The sequence below is a fragment of the Geotrypetes seraphini genome, chromosome 2, assembly GCF_902459505.1.
Source record: "Geotrypetes seraphini chromosome 2, aGeoSer1.1, whole genome shotgun sequence".
Classification (NCBI taxonomy): Eukaryota; Metazoa; Chordata; class Amphibia; order Gymnophiona; family Dermophiidae; genus Geotrypetes; species Geotrypetes seraphini.
In genome coordinates this window covers 513,980,967-514,005,905 of record NC_047085.1, presented here as the reverse complement: position 1 = coordinate 514,005,905, position 24,939 = coordinate 513,980,967, and the positions used below count along the sequence as shown (strand labels likewise).

General features: G+C 45.7%; 2 protein-coding genes across 2 annotated transcripts in view; both read left to right on the top strand.

Moving 5' to 3' along the window:
• LOC117355249 (zinc finger protein 420-like) overlaps positions 1-24,939 on the top strand; it is an 818,521-nt gene that overhangs the window by 548,467 nt on the left and 245,115 nt on the right. The gene's annotated exons all lie outside the window — the stretch shown is intronic.
• LOC117355276 (zinc finger protein 708-like) lies at positions 2,194-24,501 on the top strand. The gene is given in 2 exon segments (XM_033933590.1): positions 2,194-2,448; positions 22,341-24,501. A coding segment is annotated over 1 exon segment (936 nt). The 5' UTR covers positions 2,194-2,448; positions 22,341-22,375; the 3' UTR covers positions 23,312-24,501.

The following is a 24,939-nucleotide window of genomic DNA, read 5'->3' as shown; positions in this document are numbered from 1 at the left end:
TTTCTCATTCCACTGGTGCTAATAAACATGCAAATTAATCCATTACCCAGTGAGAGCAGGGTCTGATAGTTCTCCTCCATCACCTCCCTGTAGAGCTCCTTCTGCTCTTCATCTAAATACTCCCACTCTTCCTGGGAGAAATAGATAGCGATGTCCTCAAACTTCACCTGCATCTGAAATAGAAACCAGAAACACACTCAGCATCTTGCGATGGAGTGGAGGAAAATGTACTGGATGTTCATAATTTACATTCCCAGAATAGTTCTGTTTCAGAAGAGCTGCCAGTGCTGGGGCTCAGTGAGGCAGAGGGAGATGCTTTGGGGTATATATAGAGCAGCGGTCTCAAACATGCGGCCCATGGGCTGCATGTGGCTCTCCAGGTCTATTTTGCAGCCTGCGGTCTGGACACGATCAAGACAGCATTTCTCTTCCCCCTTCCCTTCCTTTTGGAGCAGCAGCGTGTCTGGCTGGCTGGCTCAGTCGATCGTTCAGTTCAAAGCCGCGGGTTGGTGGCTCCTCGCGCTATCCACTCCTGCATCGGAAGCCTCTCTGACGTCACAACATCAGAGAGGCTTCAGACACAGGCACAGATTTCGCGAGGAGCCGCCACACCTGGCTTTGAACGGAACGATCGACTGAGCCGCCAGACACGCTGCTGCTCCACCAGGAAGGGAACGGAAGGGGAGGTGAAAGGGAAATGCTCTGCTGCATAGGAAAGGGGGACCCTAGGGAAATGCTGCTCTGCTGCTGTACAGGGAAAGGGATAGGGAGGGAAAGGGGAAGAGAAATGCCTCTCCTGCACAGGAAAGGGGGAAGGGAAATGCTGCTTCTGTTGCTGCTGTACCCAATTGGGGAAAGAGAAGGAAGGAGAAGGGAGAGGAACAAGAGAAGCCAAGTTCATGGGTGCGAGGGAAGGAAAGGAGATATCAGACCATGGAGGGGGAGGGAGAGATGCCAGGGTATGGGGGAAGGGAAGGAGACAGATGCCAGACCAGGGGAAAGGAAGGAATGAGATGCCAGACCATGGAAATAGGACGGAAGAAGAGAGATAGGAAGGGAAGGTAAGACATGGAAACGTAGATTTTGAAAAGAAAGCAGAAAAATTGAATATTAAGTTAATGCCAAAGATGGATTCAAGGCAGAACGTGAAGACGGAGAGAAAAACAAAGGACAAGAAGGCCCTGGAAACATAGTTGAAAGCACAGAAAAATAAAGTCACCAGACAACAAAGGTAGGGAAAATGTGTCAATTTTGAGAAAGAAAAGATATTAAACTTTAAATGTGAGGGCTGCAGAAAAAATAGTTGTCTTATTAAAGAAATGACAATTTTGCATAAGGTAAAACTCTTTATAGTTTATATATCTTTCCTTTTAAATTGTTAAAGGAAAGTTTTATAAACTATAAAGAGTTTTACCTCATGCAAAATTGTCATTTCTTTAATAAGATATTAACTATTTTTTCTAAGTACCTACAAATCCAAAATGTGGCCCTACAAAGGGTTTGAGTTGGAGACCACTGATATAGAGTATTTCATGGGCACATAAGAGCCAATCCCAGAGGAGGGTTCTGGGCACTGAAGGGTTTCTGGGTTGGTCTCTCTCCTTTCAACAAGACCCACCTGGGCAGAAGCTCCTGCAGCCATTTCCCAGGATCAGGCTTTGCCTCTTGCAGTGATCGGGAACCGGAAGTTTCGGCTCAATAGCAGGAAGAAGACAAGACTCGTTTCCTGGAGGTTGATGACATCACGAAAGGGGCGGTGCTTGAAACCGAGAGGATTCCTTATTGGCTCTACCCCTTTCAAGAGCTGATTGGTCAGACAGTTGCTGGGGTGGAAGAGTAGTGAGGGGAGGATTTTCAGCTCCTGGCACTCATTCGTCAGAATGGTGCAGGAAGGGAAATACAGTTAGTGGCCTCCCCGTGAAGCTCCGCCCTGACAGAGTTGGGAGGCTGGAGACGTCACAAGGGAGAAGGGCGGAGCTTCACGCCGTAGGCTCTGCCCCTTGTAGTGCTGATTGGTCAGAATGGTGCAGGGACGGAAATACAGTAAGTAGTCTTCCCGTGGAGCTCCGCCCCATTTGTGACGTCATCGAATTTGGGGCGAAGCCGAGGAGTTTTGGTCTGACAGAGTTGGGAGAAGGCTGGTGACGTGAAGGACTGAGCTTCACGCCAAAGGCTCGGCCCCTTTTTGTGATGATTGGTCAGAATGTTCTCTGGGGCGGGAAGAGGAATGGGAGGTTACGCCCTCTAGCACGAGAAGGCTGAGAGGAGGAGGAGTTTCAGCTCGCTGTTCAAAACGTCCGTGGGAGCGGGAAGAGGAGGGGGCGGAGCTTAGTTCTAGTTTAGGGTCTTTGGGGCCGGAAGTAAATCTTGTGCTGGAGCCTCAAGTGCCCAGTTTCTTCCAACCTGGTCTAGGAAGAGCCCCAAATGGCTGCAGGAGCTTCTGCTCAGGTAGGAGCTCCCCCTCCCCCACTTTTTCTGGCAGGGGGAGGGGCAAGATGGGGGGAGGGGACTTGGAATGCCACCACCACACTCCAAGGGGGCAATGGAGGATTAAGGGACTTGCCCAAGGCGCTGAGGGTGTCCCACCACAGGCTTATTAAGCAGAAAAACATCCATATGCAAAGGTACAGCTCAATCCATTAAATAATACTGTTTGAACCATTTTTCAAAATAAAACTGCTTTGGGACAGTCCCACCAGACATGGATAAAAGTACCCTCCGCCCCACAAGCCCGCCAACTTTTACCATCCCAATATGAGAACAGCCTATACAACTTTGCAGGAGTGGAATACCATTGACCAGGGGGCAGTTGCCCTAGTTGCACTCCCCTAACACCATTCCTGTCAAGTGTGACTGTGGTATTCTGTTAGCATGATATTTGTGTAGCATTCTGTAATAATGTGGCTTATTCAGTTTTCTTGATAGTAGAGGGGATATATGTGAAGGGGAAGGGAGACGGGGGTTGCCCTGTATTATCAATAATAATAAAATGCTAGAGCGCGCATGCGCTCTCAAAAATTCGTGAGTTCTGGCGCCGTGAGGTGTGCTTCTGTGGCAACATTCTAATTGACACCTCACGGCGTTTGCAGGGGCTGGAGGCGCATGCGCGCGACTGTGCTCTCTATAAACCTCCCGGCTCCAGCGGAGTAGGCAGCACCAGTGGCAGCAAACGAGTGGTGAACAGCAGCCCCGCTCCGGCCGTTGACCCTCCACAAACCTCCCGGCTCCAGCGGCGTAGGCAGCACTATAAACACGCTGCTTCGCGCCCTTCTCTGCCGCGTTCCTCTGCCGCGTCTCTGATGACATCATCGGAGACAGACGCGGCAGAGGAAATCGGCAGTAGAAGGCCGCGAAGCAGGGTGTTTAAAGTGCTGCCTACGCGGCTGGAGCCCCGAGGTTTGTCGACGGTGGGAGGGTCAGGAGCAGGCCAGATCGAGCAGGACAACGGCAGTAAAAGAAGGGGGAGGGGCCGAACGGAGCAGGTAAGAGAAGGGAAAGGGGGGTGGGGGAAAATGCTGCTACTGCTTCTGCACAGGAAAGGGGGGTAGGAGGGGAGGGAGGGAGGGAGACAAAGAAAGATACAGGGGCAGGGAGAGGGACAGAAAGACAGACAGAGAAAGGGCGCCAGAGAGAGAGTCAGCGGGAGAGGGAAAGGGGGCTGCTTTGGGGGGAGGGGTGTGCTTGGGGCAAACAGCTTTGCTCTGGGGGGAAGACAGAAGGGGCCATGGAGAGACAACTATCCAAAACACAGCACTAAGACTCATCTACTCATTAAAGAAACATGATCACATTACAGAAGCATATCTCCAATTGCACTGGCTTCCGATTCCAGCAAGAATACAATTTAAATTCTACTGCCTACTATTTAAGACTTTATACGGAGACAGTCCAAACTACCTGAATAACCGCCTCATCCACAACACCGCAACCAGACATAGGAAAACTCACACCCCATTCTCATACCCCCCAATTAAGGAGGTCAAACGGAAAAAACTATATGATGGCCTCCTGGCCACTCAAGCAGCCAAACTAGACAACCAAATCGCCAATCTACTGACGGCATCCCTCGACTACAAGACTTTTAGAAAAGAAATAAAGACCATACTCTTCAAGAAAACTCTGAAAAAAGAAATAATACCGCAAGTCTCAAACTCCACCTCTCACTAAAGCCAACTACCCCAAACAAATAACCTTACCCATTTCTCACTCTTTTTGAAAATGACCAATTTTTTTTTTTTGTAAGTTCTTGTTGTAATACATCTTGGATAATTCTTTTGTAATCCGCCTTGAACTGCAAGGTAATGGCGGAATAGAAATCCCTAATGTAATGTAATGTATTTTAGACCAGAATATGGAGGGTTCGATGTGTTTGCGTGAGGTGTATGTTACTTTATTGAGTTTTGTTATAGTTTTTTTGTTGTTTTTGGTCCAGTTGATGTTGAAAGTTGAGTCGTGGCTCGTGGCCAGCGCTGGTTATGGGACGGAAATGGGAATGGATGTTAGGGTGATAGTGCAGTATTTTTGTGGACGTTTTTCTACAAAAGGCCAGTTTTTCGTATGATTCTGGGTAATTCTAGTTAGACAAACATCAGGGTTAGTTAAGGACCGCGCCCAAATAGAAGCGTATGGAAAAACAGGTGAATAAAAATCTGAATATAGATGTAGCCAAGGCCAGAAAAACACACTATAGATAAATATTAAGAAAAAGAATAATAATATTCTCTTTATGTACTTTGCTATTGAGCCAGATCATAGAGGAAATTAGGTAAAGCGTAACATACATGCATAGAGATATTAAGAACTCCATCTTGGTTCCCTGCTGTTCTTTGTCCTCTCTGGTTCTTTGTTCAGCTTCCCGCCTTTAGCCTCGTGGTTCTAATTGATTACAGATGTGCTTAGGCCAGTTAGGAAGAGCATATTAGACTCCATATTCCAAACTGAGATATAACGTATCTCAAACTGAATTGGATGTAGTTTTGAATGAAAATTATGATTTATTGAATGAATGAAAGCTTGGCCAAGCAAAGAGTGAATGATTGGATTGAAGTGTATGACTGTGTTGCTTTGAAAAAACATATTTTATATATTTTAAACCTGAAGAAACACTAAGGAAAATCCTAAGGCAGCATCTGGAAGTAATTAGAGTCAGCCTCAAGAATAGGAAGAAGGGGGGTATTGGAAGCCCATGCTTCAGGGAGAGGAGAGGGGGATTTGCCCCCCCTTCCTCCAGAGTAAGGTTTCTGTGTAAGGCCATGCAATTTGAATCTGTCAGCTTAGGAAGAGTTTTTTCCTTTACGGCTGAGAATTTCTCAGCACCATGTTAATAATTATAGATTCTCTTGAATGTTATAATGTTAATTCAGAAATCAAAAGTAATTTTCTGAAAACTTTGTATAACTTTTAAACATGGAGGAATGTTTCTTTGTCTAAACTTTAAGACCACCCATAGAAATGTTATTGGTCGTCAAACTTGATGATGTCACTAAACCAAAAGTTATATAATAGAATGTAATGAGATAGAAAAACGAGACCATTGTGAGAAGGCCAGCCTTTGGCCACGATGATGATCTCCCATGAGCGCAACATAAGCAATTATGCTGTTCTTTTGATCTAATAATGGAAAAATAGAACCAATAATTCAATAAATCTTGGTTATAATTTTAAAACCTTGCGCTGGTGTCATTTTGCATGTATAATTATTTTCAAACCTGAAGCTTTCACAAATGGCGTCAATGACCTTTGCTCAAAGTGTAGGTGAAGTGGTCTGATCAGATAGATCTGGACCATATTCTGTTAGATGTATGAATTTCAGTTAAGGATGGTTGGTGGGTCATGAAGGCTGCGATATCAACTTGGTGGCCTTTTTCATGAGTTTGTGGATTTAGCATTTGGAAGGATAAGGCTTTGAGAAATGAGAGAAAGTTGTCTATTTGTTTGGGTGATTGATCATCTAGGTGTAGATTTAGGTCTCCTAGGAGTAGGTTGTAGGTTGCTATTAGTGAGTTTTGGTATATGAAGTCTTCCACTTCGGTTCTTGCTAAAGACCAGTTTCCCGGCGCTATGTAGCAGAGCATGCAGTTTAGTGTGTCTTTTAGTGTGGTGCTTGAGAGTTGGCAAGCTAATAGGTCCATGTACAGGTTAGATGTTTTCTCAATTATATTAAGGGTTAGATCTTGTTTGATTAAGATTGGTAGGCCTCCGCCTCTTTTTTTTTCTCTGCAGAGCACTGTAATTTTGTATCCTTGTGGGCAGACTTCAGTTATTCTAGGGTCTGAGTCGGAGGTTAGCCAGGTTTCTGTGAGGAAAAGACAGTCCAGGTTTTCTTGTATTATCCAGGTTTTTATAAGCTCTGTTTTTGGACCTAGCACTCTGATATTTAAGTAGGCGCATTTGAGTGTGAATAACTCTGTTTGATAGTTGTGAGTTGTGTTTGGGTATATAAGTGATTTAGGGTGTCGGTGTGGTTTAGTCTTTGTGTGTGTTGGTCTTCTTCCCCATGCTGTGGTAATGGAGTGTAGAGTGTTAGATTGTAGGTTTGAGTTTCTGTCACTTGATGTTCTATTTTGGAAAAGAGATTTATTTATATCTATAGCAGGTGTAGGGAGGAGGTAATTTGCTGCTGTCTTCCCGCTGGTTACAAGAAGGATTAATAGTATGAAGTGCTGGGCTTGTGAGGTTAGCTTCATTTTGGGGTTTTTTTGCAGGTTTTTTTGTTTGTTTGGTGGTTGGTGAAAGTTGGTGGAGGGGTCTTTGGTGGTTTGGCTACTGTTTTTCAGTTGGTTTTACGTTTGGTAGTGTTGTGGGGGTGGATCTCTTCTTGGTTGCTTCACAAAGGTGGTATGAGCATCTTTGATTGCGTGCTGTTGGGCGCTGAATCTATTGTTGGCTCAGCGTAGTCCCGTCGGGTGGGGAGGAGGGGTGGAGTGCGCTCCCACGCCGGCAAGCCTCCCTGCCTGCTCCTGGATCCAGAAGATGTCGGCCAAAGTGATATTCAAATAAAACTAAAAGAAAAAGAAACAAACTGAAAACAGGTGCTGGGAGACTCACTCTCCAACTGGCTTCCAACTGGCTCGGTGTAGTCCTGTTGGGAGGGGGGAGGGGCGGAGTGCGCTCCCATGCCGGCTAGCCTCCCTGCCTGCTCCTGGGTTCAGTGATGTGGCCAAGGTGAAACCTTTCCGAGCCCAACGACGGAAAACGGGATTATCCCGTCCCGCTGGAAAAAGTGGCTCTACCTGTATTCCCGCCTTAGAAGACACCACGGCCCCATTCCCCAATTTAGCCTGAACTCTTGTCCACAACTGCCCCAGATGCCAGAGAAAAGGATTGTCGATACCCTGAATCCTAGTCCTCTGTGCACCAGAAACCCAAAGCCAATGCTTCAACAGCTCCGGACCCCCACTCTCCTGCTCCAGCTGTACCCCACTTTTAAAATCTCCAATGTCCCAGTCCAATATCACTCTAATCTGGGCAGACTGGAAATACCACCATAGATTTGGCACACCTATACCTCCCACCTCTCTAGCTGCCCACATCTGTTTTTGAGACAATCAGGGAGATCTATGCTAGTGCTGCCCGATTCACGATTCGAATCAGTTCACCTATTCACTTCGGATGAATCGATTCGACTCGATTTAAATTTTAAATAAATCGGCTTTCCGATTCGGACCCTCTCCCCTCGCCTCCTAAAGCAGGAGCAGCAGCGCTGCTCTTGCTGGCTGGCCGCTGCCGCATCTGTTTTAGAGAGCGAGGAGGGAGGGTCAGTCGAGAAGTGCTGCAGTCCAGCTTCCCTCCTGGGCTCCCCGAAAGACTGCCCCCCCGAAAGACTGCGCACTCCCCCTCGGGAAGGCCTCCGTGTTGCTCCTGGCCTCCCCGAACCATTTACCTTATTGCTGAAGCCTGCAGCCGAAGATCGCGATTACAGCATCTTTGTGCTCTGAGCTATTTCCTCCACTGCGATCCTGCCTCTGATGTCAGAGGAGGAGCGGGACCGCAGCAGAAGAAACAACTCAGAGCTCAAAGATGCTGTAACCGCGATCTTCAGCTGCTGGCTCCAGTAATAAGGTAAACGGTTCTGGGAGATCAGGAGCAACACGGAGGCCTTCCCGGGGGGGGGAGGGGGTGCGCAGTCCTTCGGGGGGACAGTCTTTTGGGGGCAGTCCTTCAGGGGGTGGGACAGGCCTTGGGGGGTGCAGGCCTTTAAGGAGGGAACAAGCTTTTAAAGGGGGGGACAGGCCTTCAGGGATGGGTGTACAGGCCTTCAGCGGGGGAAGTGCAGGCCTTCAGGGGGGGATAGACCTTCAGGGGAGGGGTTCCCTGGTGTGGAAGTACACGGAGAAGGAAGGGGGGTTCAAAGAGACTTGGATATGCTGGACTTTGGGGGGGGAAGAAATAATGGGTTTAAAAATAGAGGAGAGGGAGAGAGATGATGGACAATGGGATTTAGGGAGGGAAGGAACAGAAAGGGAGAGAAGTTGGACACAAGGGATGGTGTGGAGGGGAGGATAGAGATACTGGATAGGAGAGTAATTGGGAAAAGAAAAAGAGAGATGGTGGACCCTGGGGTGGTGGGGAAGGAGGGAGAGATGCTGGATGAAAGGGTAGTTAAGAAAAGGTGGATCTGGAGAGGGACATGAAAAAAAGGAAAGATGCCAGACCTCCGGGGGAGGGAAGAGAAACGGAAGGGGAGGACAGAGATGGAAGATGGATGGTTAGCAGGGAGAAAGAAGAAAGCAGGAGACCCTGGCAAGCAAGTTATCAGAAGACAACCAGACCCTGGGACCAACAAGATTTGAATAATGACCACACAACAAAAGGTAGAAAAACTAATTTTATTTTCCATTTTGTGATTACAATATGTCACATTTGAAACGTGTATTCTGCCAGAGCTGGTGTTAGACCACAAACGTGGGCTAGGATTTAAGAAAGAGAGGAAAAGTGTTTTTTGTTTGTTTATTTTGTTTACACCACAGCACCAGTGTGGTTAGGAGAAGGCAAAGAGGGTGAAGAGGCTATAAAATAAACTCATCAGGATTAACACAAACGGTTCCTCATCCCCCGCCTGGAAGCCAAAATGTGGAGTCCCTCAAGGCTCACCCCTCTCCCCTATCCTTTTCAACATCTACATGTCCTCTCTGAAACTCCTTCATTTATCCCCACTAGAAACTCTCTACTCCTACGCCGATGACATCCTCATCCTCCTCGAAACCGACTCGAACCTCTCGAACCTCGCTGAGAACATTTCCACATGTATCACGAACCTCCAATCCTGGGCCCAATCTGTACAAATGAAACTGAATGAGTCCAAAACCAAACTACTTTGGCTCGGCCCAACCTTAGACCATTTACCCACCTCCATCCCTCTATCTTCCGGCCCCACTCTTCAGCTTGAGTTTTCAAGCAAAGTCCTTGGCATCATCTTAGATTCCTCTCTCTCCTTCAACGATCACCTCAACTCCCTAGTAAAAAAATGCTTCTTTAGCCTCCATATGTTGAGGAAAGTAAGATCCTGCTTTCATCATTCTCATTTCGCCATCCTCGTTCAATCCACCATCCTTTCTAGACTGGACTACTGCAACTCCATCTATATAAGCCTAACAAAGAAAAACCTCCATAGACTTCAGCTAATTCAAAACGCCGCGGCCAAGCTTATTTTCGCAAAAGGCAAGTTCGACCACGTTTCCCCACTCCTCTCCAAGCTTCACTGGCTCCCAGTATACTCCAGATTCCTCTATAAATGTGCCTGCATAGCCTTCAAGATTCTACATGGCGTCCTTCCTCCTGTTATCCCACTCTTCTGGAATTCCTCAAACCCGCTCTCGACTAGATCCTCCCAAAAATTGAAACTATCTTTCCCTTCTATAAAAGGTATATCCCGCACAGGAAAACTTGGAACATCCCTCCCCTTTAGAACCACAGAACTCTGGAACAACCTTTCTTCCCCGCTCAGAAATTCTAGCTCCTTCCAATCCTTCCGCAAACACTTGAAAACTTGGCTCTTTTCAAAAATCTAATCACCTCCCGTGCTCTAGTATCCTGTCCCCCTCTATCTCCTCAGTCCCTCTCCTATTTCCTTTCCTTGTAGTTCCTTTCCTCTCAACCTCTGTAAACCATGCCGAGCTCTGCGCACGCGGAGATGGTGCGGTATACAAACCTAAGGTTTAGTTTAGTTTAGTTTAGTTTAGGATGTATGAAAAAAACACCCAATTGGGCAGGAAAATCGAATCGAATCGAAAAGCCAATTCAGTAGGCTGAATCGAATCAATTTTTTTTTTTCCTGAATCGGGCAGCACTAGCCTACGCTGCCATATAAACCTCCTCAATTCCGCACTCATTCTCACTAAGTCAACAGGAAGCACAGGTACTGGCAAAGTTTGAAACAAGAAAGCAACCGAGAAAGTATATTCATCTTAACTATAGAAATCCTACCCCACCAGGAAACCCATAATCCATGACATCTCTGTAAATCACATCGAATATTCCGATATAATGGAGGATAGTTCTTAGCATAGATCTGAGATAGATCTCTAGGAATATGAATACCCAAGTATTTAAGTCCTTGCAACGCCCAACGAAAAGGAAAACTCCGCTGGAGCCCCACCACCTCCGAGTTAGTCAATGTCAAATTCATAATTTCTGTTTTATCCAAATTAATTTGAAAACCTGACACCCTCCCATAGTCCTCAAAAATCTGTAAGAGCCTTGGAATAGTATCCGCAGACTCTCCCACATACAATAAGATATCATCTGCGAATAACGCTATACGATGTTCCACCCCGTTCCCCGAAATCCCTAGCAATTCAGGATGTGTACGAATACAAATTGCTAAACGCTCAACCGAAACAGTGTCCCTCGATATATAGAAAAAAAAATCGGTGTAAGATTGATTGATTCAAAGACAGGCTCACGGCGATTCATATAGGGCTTGCACCCACCTACTAAAGGAACCCCCAGACCCATACACTCCATAACTTCCCAAAGAAAACCCAACAAAAGCTTTCTCAGCATCAACCACCATCAGAACAGCCTTATGAGGGCGCATCTGTGTCTCCCACAATAGATGTAAAGTACGTCTAATATTATCACTCACTTGCCGTCTCTGAATAAATCCAGACTGGTCCAAATGGACCAAGGAAGGAAGCACTCTCCCCAACCAAAGTGCCAAAATTTTAGCTAAAATCTTAGCATCCAAATTTTATAGGGAAATTAGTCGATAGGACCCACATTTCAAAGGATCTCTCCCCGGTTTCAAAAGAATCACCACCCCAGCCTCTCCCATGGAAACCAGTAAAGAACCCCCCATATGTATTCCATTAGCCACCCTTACCAACAAAGGCCCCGATTGATCAGAAAATTGTTTCTAATACCGACTAGTATATCCATCCAAACCTGGGGATTTTCCATTTTTCAACAACTTAATCACTCCTAGGACCTCAAAGAGAGTAATGGGTTCCTGAAAATACTCTCTATCGCTGTCAGACAATACTGGAATAGGTAATTTATCTAAAAACTGGGTTTGTTTCACCGAATCAACCTGAGCTGGAGCACTGTATAAAAATGCAAAAAAGCCTGACGAATAGCCGAACCCATTACCTGCACCCCACCTTTGTCATCGCGCATCCTAGCAATAGTAGCCCGGGTCTGCTTAATCCTAATATATCTAGCCAAATAAGAACTAGCTTTATTGCTATGTTCATAAACCTGTAATTTAAAATGAGCTCGGATCCGCTCCGTCTCCTCCACTTGAAGTTGATACAGCTCATCTCTCGCTCTCTGCAATCTGGCCAAAAGCCTTGGTCCGGGCTTGATTTACGAGTCATTACCAGTTTCAGCAATTGTTCACGCAACTGAAGATGGCGTTGGGTTTGCTAGCGTTTATATATAGCCCTCCACATGATGAGTTCCCCCCCCACTACTTTCAAAGCATCTCATAGGGTGGCATCTGAAACCTCCCCATTATCATTCCAAACCAAGTATTCCTGTATAGTTTTTTCCACAGCTTCCAGCATTCAAAAGCGATTCGTTAAGCTTCCAATATCTCCCCCCCCCCCCCCCCCCGATAATTCAGTCCCTGACAAGTTACCCAAACTGGAGCATGATCTGATATGTGCATTGCCTCATTTTCCGCTCTTTTCAGCCCACCCCCCTGATTCCAATATATCCAGATCCTGTCCAATCTAGTATAAGTTTGCTGGGAGTGAGAGTAAAATGTATAGTTCCTCTGAGAACTATGGAGCAACCGCCAGCTATCTATCAATCCCAAGGCAGACATCAGAGCTCTCAAGGCCTTGCTATGACTCTGGTTAGCCTTTCTCCCCCCTCCCGAATGATCCAGAGAAGGATCAGGGGGAACATTAAAATCTCCCTCCAGATAGACTGCGCCCTATACAAAAGTACGTAACTCCTCCTGAAGGCCCCGATAGAAAGCCCCTTGAGCTGCATTGGGCCCATAAATATTAACAATAGAGATAGGTCAACCCTGCAGGGTACCACGGACAGCGAGACATCTACCCAAGTTATCTCAGTACTGCTCAATCTGCAAACCCAACCCTTTTCGAACCAATATCGCCAACCCTCCAGCCCTTTTTGTGGCACCTGCACCTTGATGCGTCCGTATTAGATCAAACTGTGGGTTTTGAAGCAAACCCACATCCCTTGGTCTCAGATGTGCCTCTTGTAAGAGATAGATATCCCATTTCATACGCTGTAATTCACGATAAACCATGCTCCTCTTGCCAGTACTTATTAGCCCATTAACATTGCAAAATCCAATGAGCACCTCTGGATCCTCAACCTGTGTTCCCCCCCAACTCATATCTCCGCTGCCTATCCAAAGAACCCCTTCCACCCCTCCTCTACCCCACCCACCTCCAAGAAGCTGAACCCGAAAATTTCAAATCAGCCAGGTTAAGAAAATGAAGCCAAGTCGAAGAGGCTCAAACACATCAAAATTGCCTTCCCTGCCATCATGCCACCCGTTTCATCCTCACGTCACACAACTTCACCATACCCCACACTCGCTGCCCAAACACCACCTAGACCCCCCTTTCTTTCCCTCTCATTCCCTCACCAGCCAAGAAACCAACACAAACAACTCGGCCAGCAGGAACCACTCTCAAATACCCCCTTTCCCTAGCAACAGCAGCAGATGAATCCAGAGACCAATGGGATAGCCCACATCTACCAGCAGGTGGAGATAGAGAAACTGATTAACAGGTGGTCCTATTGGATGGCACTCCTCCTGTTTATCCAGTATTCTCTATCTCCCAGCAGGAAAAGGTCGCTATTCAACTAGCTCCTGAATTCTGGCTGTGACTGGAAAATTATTTTCTCCTGTTGAGGTTTCTCTTCAGTGAGACTGCCATTCTGTTTCTCCTATTGAGGTTTCTCTTCAGTGAGCTGGCAATGCTATTTCTCCTGGTGTGATTTTCTCTTCAGTGAGACAGGGGTGTCCGGCTGAACGCTGCCGGCTTTAGGGGTTACACCTGGGCCCCTCCAGGTCTGACTGGGTCTCAATTTTTTTCTTTTTTCCCTTCTCTTTAAAAAAAAAACAACAACCCAGAAACCACAGTTGCTGCATTCTGCTCGGTTACTGCTACTCAACCAGCTTTAACTGGCTTCAACCGACCCTAACAACAAGCTTGTGAGTATGTCTGTTTTTTTACTGTCGGTTGAACTTCAGGTTCTGTTTGGGAGTCTTAGTAATGTGGGTTCGGTCAACGTATGTTTAAGGAATGGATATTTTATTGAGGCTAAGTTTTATGACTAGAAATCCGTGGAGGGAACCGGGACTTCCCACCCTTTGCATGCACGTGCTTGGTTTCCTTGTTGGTTACAGCGCGGCAGTAGCGGTGCGATTTCATGCTCGCACTTGTTCTCATTGTTGGGTTTCAGTGTAGCAGTAGTAGTCCTGTTTATTCTGAGGCTCTCTTTCATCAGTGTTTGTCACGGCCATGTGCAGCTGATTGTGCAGGTGCTGGTTTATAGCAGCGCGCATGAGATGGGACATGTTTTTTTCCGGCGCTGTGGGCCATTCTTCTGGTTATTCCCCCAGTGTTCTCTCCAGAAATTTTTTCCAGCCGGGTGGCATGAAAAAGTAGCCGGGTGGGGCGGGACAGGGAAATTTGGTGGTGGGGAAAATTAAGGGCTCCTTTTACTAAGCTGCAATAGCGTTTTTAGTGCGTGCAGAATTGCCACGCTACACGGCTAGAACTAACCGTCTAGCATGTGCGGCAATTCTACGCGAGGTAAGCGCGCAGTAAAACCGCTATCGCAGCTTAGTAAAAGGAGCCCTAAATGTGTACTATTTGTATTAGTTAACTATTATTAGTTATTTTCCAATGCTCAATATGACTGCCTTTCTTAAGGTTTGACACTTGTTCCATAATATATATATTAAATTTAAGAAGTATCCAATTCTAGAAGTGAATAATTAGATATTTGCCATCTTTCAAATGGTATAGAGCAGCATCTTTCAAACTTTTTTAACTCCGGCACACTAAACGGAGCAAATGTTTTTTGTGGCACACTAAATGCAGCAAATGTTTTTTCATGGCTGGAAAAAATTTCTGGGGAGAACACTGATGCCCTTATTTTTAAGGTCCAATCACATCAAAGAATGATGCTTATCTGGGCAGTTGTATAATAAAAAGAATGGATAAGATAACATGAGAAGTGAAATTGTCATGAATCAGAGGGATACATATCCTGTAGGTCCTAAAAGCAGGCTTGTGGATTAGATATAAACTGTGAAGGCAGTGGCATAACTAGCATATGTGACACCCGAGGCCCATCATTTTATGACACACCCCCATCTGTATGAAAAACATGATTTTTAGTAACAATCCACACATCACACAGGAGTGTGCCTAGGAAAAGGCAGCATCTTACATATTGCAGTGAGCAGTACATCAATACACCCATTGTAAAACTGAAAGTAGGCAGGACCCGGCAGCAAGAAGAGCAAATGGAAAACTTCACTGACCTGTCTCCCGCCTTAGCCCTTAGCGAATTTATGCTTCGGGGATCTAACATGTGCGTGCCAGCTTCCCTTCTCTTCCCTCCCCCCCGGACATAACTTCCGGTTTCGGAGGGAAGAGAAGGGAAGCCGGCACACACACGTTAAAGCCCCAGAGCATAAGTTCGCTACGGGCTAAGGTGAAATCTTCAAGCCGGCTTTTTTTTTTTAATGTTGAGCAGCAGCGGAGGCTGCAGAATTTAGCTGGGCGGTCATCTAAATTACCCAGCTGAAAGGCCCTAGGGAGAACACTGTATTCCCCGAGTCTGATTTTCTTTCTATGCAAGCCGCGGCAGGGTAAATTTTGCGGGGCTTGAATCCGACTATGTTTCTAGGAGCGTTGATGCAGCGGCCACGTGTCAGCGAGAATCAGGCGTGCACTTGGGTCTCCAGCGATGGCGGGAGAGCTGCAGCATTCCGGTATTTTGTTTCCAGCTGACTTTGGTCAGGGTATGCCGGGGCTTCTCTCCTTTCTGGTTCAGACAAGTTGTATGTGTTTCACCAGCTTTGGGACAAGCTTGGGCAAATTTATATGTCTATGTCTGTGTTCCTGCTGTACTCCCTTGAAGGAAGCTGCTTGTTTAATCGGACTCTGGGGTTAGCACTCAAGGGGTTTACCAGAGAGACTCTGACCTGTGCTAGGTCACCCAGTCTCGGTTTGTCTCCGGACTGGGGCAACATACGGCAACTAACGGCACGGTGAGATCAGCAGTAAGATAGTGCCCTGTATTTCACACAGGTATCTCATTGTCTCTCTTGGGGTCCCTGCAGATTGAGCCTTTGTCTGTTGGTAACTGTCCTTATTTGGGCCTTTGTGCTGAGCTGCATGTGTCTAGTAGTGGCACAGGATATATATGCCTAAAGGTAGTACAAACAGTTTCCAAGTTCGGGCTGTCTCTATGGGCATAATGATACTGCGCATCTTCCTGCGGCCGGGACTGTCTTTCTCTATTTCTGAGGGGGCCTGGACTTCAGATTTCCATGCTTATCGCGCTGGTTTTTCCTGTCGCCATTTTCTCATGGCACATGCTAGACGGGCCCCCCGACCAGACAGGAAGGGCTGTACAGCTCCTTTTAACCAGGAGCCAGTTACCTATTCTATCAAACCCGCGGAGGATCACGCGCTATGTGGCTGTTAGCCTCATCCCTGAAGCTCTCATTAGCAATGTGAGCTTTGTCTGATACCTGTAAGGATGCTGTTGTTTTCCACAGGGCGGTAGATGCAACATCTTGATTGAGTCTAGTACGTATTCACTTTAAAGGACATACGTATTTCGCTCATGTTGCATGAGGTTAGTACTGTTTTCATGGTTCCAGTATATTCCTCTTTACATTGTGAAACTTGATTTTTCCTAGGAGAATCTTCTTGCAGATCCTACAGTTCTCATCCTTCCATTCCCTGACCTGCACTTCATTCTGAGGGGATTCTTGACTTCTTCCAATGACTCTTCAGGCTTTCTCATGAGGGAGAAGACGCTATAATGTCAGGTCAGGGGGCAGTGAAGATTTTTCAGGATGCTTGCATCTTTGCATCCTCCTCAGGTTTCCAGTTCGTTCTTGGAGTCTCTATGTTTTGTGTTTCCCTTTTCAGTGTTACTGGTCCTCAGGACAGTTCTTGTAGTTCTTCGGGAACTAAGGGACGTTGTTCCACTTACTGCATGGTGCCCGAGACGGGGGCATTGGGCAGGCTGGATCCCATTCTGCTGAATTAGTTTCTTGGGGTTACACAGACAACCTGGGAGTATATTTACATTTTCTCTATGGACTCCGAATCGGCACTAGGTTTGCCTGCCTCTCTTGGAGCAGTGCTTTCGGTTTTGGCACATGCCTTTTCGTCTACCCAAGGCTTCACAAACGTTTTAGGTGATGTGGGCGGTGGTACCATTTTGGCGCTACCAGGCGATTCCTCTAATTTCTTCTTGACTGCCTGCTTGATTCGGACTTCCAGTCGGGCCATTTGACTGACACGAAAATGGTGATATCTTTTCCTCAGTTCTTTACACGTGCATCTTCGAATTTGCACAGCGCTCTTTTCTCCTGTACTATTTATAGATATATCAGGGTGATGTTTTTATTCATATAGGAGAGACATGTATTTCTTTCTGGAGACTTGGGCGTGGGGTCTCGGTCTCAGATTGGCATTCTTCTTCGCTTACCATGACCAAGAGTATGGGATTCTGTACAGTTTCTAGGATCCATATTGCTGACTCCACTGGGAACTTCAGCTTGTTTTCCCCTTCTTATGCTACAGGAGTCGCTTTTGTTCCGGTGGTTCCCGGTATCTCAGGGCTCCAATTATTTGGTATGCTCCTCCTGCATCGCTCTGTATGATTTGGTGGCTCAGCGTGATTTCTCTTTTCAAGGCATGCCTCGGTCTTTGCTGGACTAGCTCATGATCACCGACCATCCCGGGCTGTCGGATAGGGGGGCTCGGTGTCTTCCATCCTCAGCTCCAGGAGTCTGGTCTTCAGAGGCAACTCAGTACTTGTTCATTCTTCTACTCTTGAGCAGGCTCAGGCTACTTTTCTGGAGCTTCAGATCATTCTTCCGGAATGCCGCTGAGGGTCCTTTTGGTCAGTATTAGGATGGGGGTATTTCTCTACAGCTTGGGCAGTAGGTGTTGTACTCAGTTGGCAGGTGAAGTTGTTCTGCTTCAATGGGTGGACTCTCATCTTCGTCTTCTGTTGGCAGATCCTTTTATGGATCAGGATAAGAGTTTGGATAGACTTTCTCTCCGCGGAATCTGAGCATGGCCCATTTCTTGTATGATACAGTGTACAGCGCTGTGTACACTCTGGAAAATGTGCATGTTAATAATAGTGTAATCTTCTGCAGCCTGGATATTGAGATTTGTGGCTCAGGTGTTCTAGCTCTTTTTATGGACGTGAGATCTCCTGGACCTAGACCTCATGGCCTCGTCTCTCAATTCTAAGCTTCCTAGCTTCTTCGGCGGGCCCAGGGAGTGGGAGTTAGAGGGTGTAGCTGCGTGGCTCCTTTCTCGCCTCTGCCTTCTCTTTTTCAGTGTTTTCCGCTGGCTGATGATGGCTTGGATTTGCCATCTCGAGCTCGCTTTCCGGGCACAGTATTTGTAACATCTGTGGATTGGCGACGCCATCCTTACTATGCGGATTTGATGAGTCTTTCGACAGCCGGACTAAGAAGTTTCCTGGTATCTCCGGCTTTGCTCGCCTAGGGTCCGATCAACATTTATATTTGTACTACTTTAGTATTACGACCTAGTTTTTTTGAAAAGTCTTGGCTGACGGTAAGGGTTATGCGAAGCAGGTTGTTTCTTCTCCTATCCAGGTGCTACGGACGTCTCCTCCTGTGGCTTCTGCTTCCTTTTGGAGGTTTTTCCTTTCTTGGGTGCTTCTTAATGTTTGAACCACTCCAGAGTTCCTTTTTGGCATAAGTGTATTGCCAAGGGCTTAGCGTTCTTGGCTTGTTACAAGGGCTAGGTATATTGCTCTTCGCTTACTTCTCAGCTTCATGTAGTTTAGTTCCTAAACAGAGTGCGGTATATTCATGCACCTCTTAGAAAGCCCGGTTTGGAGTACAATCTTCACATCCTTCTTCTCAGTTTACCGAAGGCTTCATTTCATCCTTGTCTTTTGGGACTCTAAAGGGCTGTGCCGTTGAACTTGGGGTTTCTTGTGGCCATGGCTTCAGCTCTGCAGTTTTCTATGTTGCAGGCCTTGTTCAGCGGAGATTCCTATTTCTGATTTCTGAAATATGGGGTATCAGTTTGGATGGTACCACTATTTCTTTCTAGGGGGTGTCATCCTTTCTTTTATGTCATGCTCGCTTTTCCTTCCTTCTTCCTGGGAGTAGAAATTGGGTGCAGTGCTTTTATTCACTGCATTTTTTGGTACGTATGTAGCGTTCTCCGCGAGCTCGGTTTCTAACGACTTTTAGTTGTTTATATCTCCTTTTTGTATTCTTCAAGGGACGCCTCAAATGTATGGTGGCGTCCGAAGCTTCCATCGCTCGATGGGTCCAGGAGGACATTCTTTATGCTTGCTTGCTGGCAGGGAAGCGGTTGGCGAAAGAACTTTATGACCATTCCGCCGGAGCGATGGCTACTTCTTGGGCTCGGCCCAGAGGTTTTTTCCTTGGAGGAGATTTGTCTCGCGGCTAATTGGTCTTCCGAGAGTGCTTTCTCTCCGCATTTCTGCTTGGATGTGGGGGCGCATGTGGTAGGGGCGTTTTGTGCTTCGGTTGTTGCGGAGGCGGCGTTTGCTTCCCACCCAGATTGAGGATTGCTTTGCTACATCCCATTGGTCTCTGGATTCATCTGCTGCTGTTGCTAGGGAAGGAAAAATTATATCTTACCTGTTAATTTTCTTTCCCTTAGACGCAACAGATGAATCTAGAGCCCCACCCTTTCTGGATATTGTCTCTCGGTTTTTTCTTTTGCAACTTTCGCAGTTTGTTATTATGGCAGGTTGTTTTCTGTATTATTGCATTTTGAGATTTGTTATGGGAAAGAAGTTTTTTACATGCTATGCCTATATATGGTTACGGATGCTTAGGCAAGGAGCTATACTGGAGATACAGGAGGAGTGCCAGCCAATAGGACCACCTGTTAATCAGTTTCTCTATCTCCGCCTGCTGGTAGATGTGGGCTATCCCATTGGTCTCTGGATTCATCTGCTGCGTCTAAGGGAAAGAAAATTAACAGGTAAGAACATAATTTTTCCATACATTCAACCCAGAAACCCCACCTCCCCAAGCAATCCTTACCCCCAACAGCCACACAACCTCACACAACAGTTAAGAGGGATACAAACAAAACAAGGTAAAGAAGCTCTCCCCCAGGTCCACTGAGTAGACCCTAGGGAAGGACCTCATCACATACTGCTGAGTACAAAGAGACCTCAAAACAGTTCAAGTAACCAATGGAGGCTGACAGCCAGCACCCTCTATGACATCCCTCAAACCGATCCGTAAGAGTGCTGCTCTGGAGAAATCTACTAGCAATTAACTCATAGATGATCAAATTTTCAACGATCCTTAAGAGCACTGCTCTGGAGAAATCTACTAGTAATTAACCCATAGATGATTTAACTTTCCCTAATCCAAAATTTGTTCATCTGTGAGTTAATTACTAGTAGATATCTCTAGAGCAGCGTTCTTAAGGATCGGTGAAAATTTGATCATCTATGGGAGATCACTGAATCTAAGGTGTGACCCACCTGATGAGTTGAAAAAGGCGTGAATTGTTGTAAATTTAAGTCAGACAAGAATGTGAGGAAGTTGGAGGTCTTCGGATGTGATGCTATGTCCACATGAACATTAAAGTCACCTTGAATAATAAGAGACGGGAATCTAGTGATCATATCTGCAGTGGTTTGGGAGACCTTATGCCATTCAGATGCCAATCCCTCTCTTGAGAGGCAGCATTGTAGTAAAAACATCTCCTCTCCCAGAGGCAGCCAAGTCTCCGTGAGGCATAAGAAATCTAAATGCTGGTGCTCTTATTAGATCTTTAATAAGGTCCGCTTAGAAGACCACAGATGATAGAAGTCATGGTCTGAGATTGTGTGTTGTAGAGGAGCACAAGGAAAACAACAGCCAGCAACACAGGAAAAGCCCCAATCCCTCCCAAGAGTTCACCCCAAGGAGCAAGACCCGATTTAGTTTGATCATCACTCTTTAGCGAGTAGATGACATGTTTAGGTCAAGTCACCCACACTCGGGAAAGTTTATTCGGCAACATTCAAGACTGAAAAACAGGAGCAGAGCAGCAGTCACAAGTAAACGGTCCATCATACAAGCAGCAGTAGCAGCGCTGACCATCCCAACACGATCCAGGCAGTGGTGGAGTCAGGTCAGACCCTGAAATGATGCTGATGTATAGTGGCGCTACCCACATAGCTAACTGGGCAAGTAACACCACTTAAATCCCAGTCCTGTGACCAGTTAGCTATGTGGACACTGCACTGAATTCCAGCTGTATCCACACAACTTCCAGGTGTCGCCCGGATATGGCTCAGTATTGACTCTCTAGAACTAATATAGTTCTAAGTTATCAGCTTTATAGAAAAAGCTCACTGCCCTCGGCTGAATATTTACCCCAAATTAACTCTTTATTTGGCTTTGTTGCTCTTGTTCAACATCAAAGGTACTTAAAAATATCTTTTCACCATCTGCCAATGAAAGGGTTAATACAAGCAGAGTCTCATCCCCTTGTGGGATATAGTTTTTGAACTACTTTCTGAAATTTTGCATAGTCTCCGGGGAGTAACATAGTAACCTGATTCAATTTAAATTTTTTAATTTTTTCTTCTTAGCTATATCTGGGCAAGAATCCAAAGCTTTACCCTGTACTGTGCTTTGGTTCCAACTGCCGAAATCTCTGTTAAGATTTATTCTAGCCCATCTACACCCTCCCAGCCATTGAAGCCCTCCCCAGCCCATCCTCCACCAAAGGGCCATATACAGACACAGACCGTGCAAGTCAGCCCAGTACTGGCCTTATTTCAATATTTAATCTTATTTTCTGATTCTAGATCCTTTGTGTTCATCCCACGCTTCTTTGAACTCAGTCACAGTTTTACTCTCCACCACCTCTCTCGGGAGCGCATTCCAGGCATCCACCACCCTCTCCGTAAAATAGAATTTCCTACCACCCCTCAACCTCAAATTATGTCCTCTGGTTTTACCATTTTCCTTTCTCTGAAAAAGATTTTGTTCTACGTTAATACCCTTCAAGTATTTGAACGTCTGAATCATATCTCCCCTGTCTCTCCTTTCCTCTAGGGTATACATATTCAGGGCTTCCAGTTTCTCCTCATATATCTTCTCTCTTACATATGTCACTTAAATTTCCTAAGCTTGCTTTTCATATATTTAGGGCCAGATTCATCCCCCGATTAGGCGACAATTCCTCTGTAAACTGCATTTTATTTTTTTAGCATGTCTTAAGTTGACATCACTCTTCCTTAGGAAGTTTGGGACCCTTACCTAAAATGGATGGAACGTTCTTCTGAGTCATGCTAAGATTTTTTTAATGCTTACCTTGTCTACGGTCGGGGGGGAGGGGCTGATAGTCCTCTGGTTTGAAATAATTGTGTCTTGTACTGAAGAACTGCTGTACAATATTAGTTTTTAATCCTGTTTCTATGTTTATCTGTATTGTTTATTGTATTGCTTTTTTAAATTAAAAAAGGTTAATACAAGCAGGAATAAAATTAATTACACTTAAGAAAAGCTTTATCAAAGATTTTATATTATATCTAAGAATGCACAAAATAATCCAAATGGGAAAGAAACATTCTACATCTTTATATTATGATAACACTTTTTTTTTTTAATCATCAAACAGGATTAAACTATCTTCAGAGGATCCATGAGAGTGAGATGCAATTTACATGTCCAGAATGTAGCAAAAGTTTTAATTGCCAATCAAATTTAAGAAGCCATGAGAGGATTCATACCGGAAAGAGACTGTATACCTGTCCAGAATGTGGAAAAAGATATAGTCATTCCTCATTTTTAAAAATGCACAAGAGGATGTATACTGGAGAGAAACCATATACCCGTTCAGAGTCTGGAAAAAGCTTTAATCAGCAATCAAATTTAAGAAAACATGAGCGGATTCATACCGGAAAGAAACTGTATACCTGTCCAGAATGTGGGAAAAGCTTTAGTCATCAGTCAACTTTAAAAATGCACAAGAGGATTCATACTGCCGAGAAACCTTATACCTGTTCAGAATGTGGAAAAAGCTTTAGTCGTCAGTCAAATTTAAAAATGCACAAGAGGATTCATACTGCGGAGAAACCATATATCTGATCAGAATGTGGGAAAAGCTTTAGTCATCAGTCAACTTTAAAAATGCACAAGAGGATTCATACTGGAGAGAAACCATGTATCTGTTCAGAATGTGGGAAAAGCTTTAGTCAGCAGTCAACTTTAAAAAATCACAAAATGATTCACACTGGAGAGAAACCGAATACCTGTCCAGAATGTGGGAAAAGCTTTAGTCAACAATCGGATTTAAGAAAACACAAGAGGATTCATACTGAAGAGAAACCATATACCTGTTCGGAATGTGGGAAAAAGTTTCATAAGAAATCAAATTTAAGAAAACACAAGAGGATTCAAATTAGAGAGAAACTGTATACCTGTTCAGAATGTGGGAAAAGCTTTAGTCAGCAAGAGAGGATTCATACTGGAGAGAAATCATATACCTGTTCAGAATCTGGAAAAAGCTTTAGTCATCTGTCAGCTTTAAAAAGTCACGAAAGGATTCACACTGGAGAGAAACCGTTCAGAATGTGGGAAAAACTTTAGTCAGCAATCAGATTTAAGAAAACACGAGAATGGTTCTGTTTTTTTTCCATAGGTATGTTCTTTGGGGATGAGTGGGTGGAGGTAGATGGAGTGGCTTTCGGGGTTCATCAGAGTCCAGGGCCTCGGAGTGCCATTCTGTCGACTCTGGCCTCCCTTGCCATGAGTAGAGTGGTGGGGGAATTTGTTGCTGTTACTCTGTTCCTGTTACTGCTTGATATAGTGTTGTATATGATGCATCTTTGTTTGTGCTGTGCACCCTTTGTGTGCCATTGTTTTGCTTACTCATTTGTTGGCATCAATAAAAATTGTTTGAACCTAAAGAAGACAACTCCTCCCTATGACATAGGCGCAGCACTGTGGGATCATCCACTTCCCCCACTAGCACCTCTTCCAAGTCCAAATCAGTTAAATCTCCCTTAGAGAGAGAAAGACCTTAGTCAAACTATACTACGACGTTTGGCTCCCTGTCGATCCTGCCCATCTCCAACCTGAGGCTGGCCAACAGAGGCCTGAGCAGGACCCTCCAAAAGAACACACACAATACATTCATATACATAGCATCGCACCCACTCTCACCCTTCCCCAGTTTAAAGAACTACCCAACCCCCACCATCCCCCTCCCACAACAGCTGGTAAACAAGAGAAAATGACATAACCCCTAGAATCTATGTCCCCAACAATACACCACACAGAGATAAGCACCCTCAATACAGCAAGTAGAACGAGACAGCACGTAGAGCAACCCAAGAAGACTAAACAAGAGACAACACCAGTGTGACCTCCCCCCAAGCCTTCCACAACAACCCAGCACCCGTCCCCAATTCCAAACCCTCCACTGCCAAAAATCTACCCCCAAATATCCACATATTGTTGCCATGACCTTGCCAACAAGGCCAAGAGCCGATATCTATCACATACCCAGCCCAATTTGTCCCACATAAGGTACAAGGAGGGCCCAGACGCACTCTTCCAATAGCGAGCCACAGTCAACCGTGCCACAGTAAAGGCTAACTGAGCCAATTTGTCCTGTGTATCATATAGCCCTCCCATAGGCATCCCCAGGAGCACTACATCTGCCCTCACCTCTAGTGGTACCTGAAGAAGAGTCCCCAGTAAGTCTGAATCTCTGAGCAGCCCCATCACATATGGAAGAATAGAAACATAGAAATAGACGGCAGATAAGGGCCACGGCCCATCCAGTCTGCCCACCTTAATGACCCTCCCCTACCTTTCTCTGTGAAGAGAACCCACGTGACGAACCCATTTTGTCTTAAAATCAAGTACGCTGCTGGCCTCAATCACCTGAAGTGGAAGACTATTCCAGCGATCTACCACTCTCTCGGTGAAAAAGTACTTTCTGTTGTCACCGTGCAGCTTCCCTCCCCTGATTTTCCACGGATGCCCTCTTGTAGCCGTGGGACCTTTGAAAAAGAAGATATCTTCTTCCACCTTGATACGGCCCGTGAGATATTTGAACGTCTCGATCATGTCTCCCCTCTCTCTGCGTTCCTCGAGTGAGTATAGCCGCAACTTATCCAGCCGTTCCTCGCACGGGAGGTCCTTTAGTCCTGAGACCATCCGGGTGGCCATTCGCTGGACCGACTCCAGTCTCAGCACATCTTTGCGGT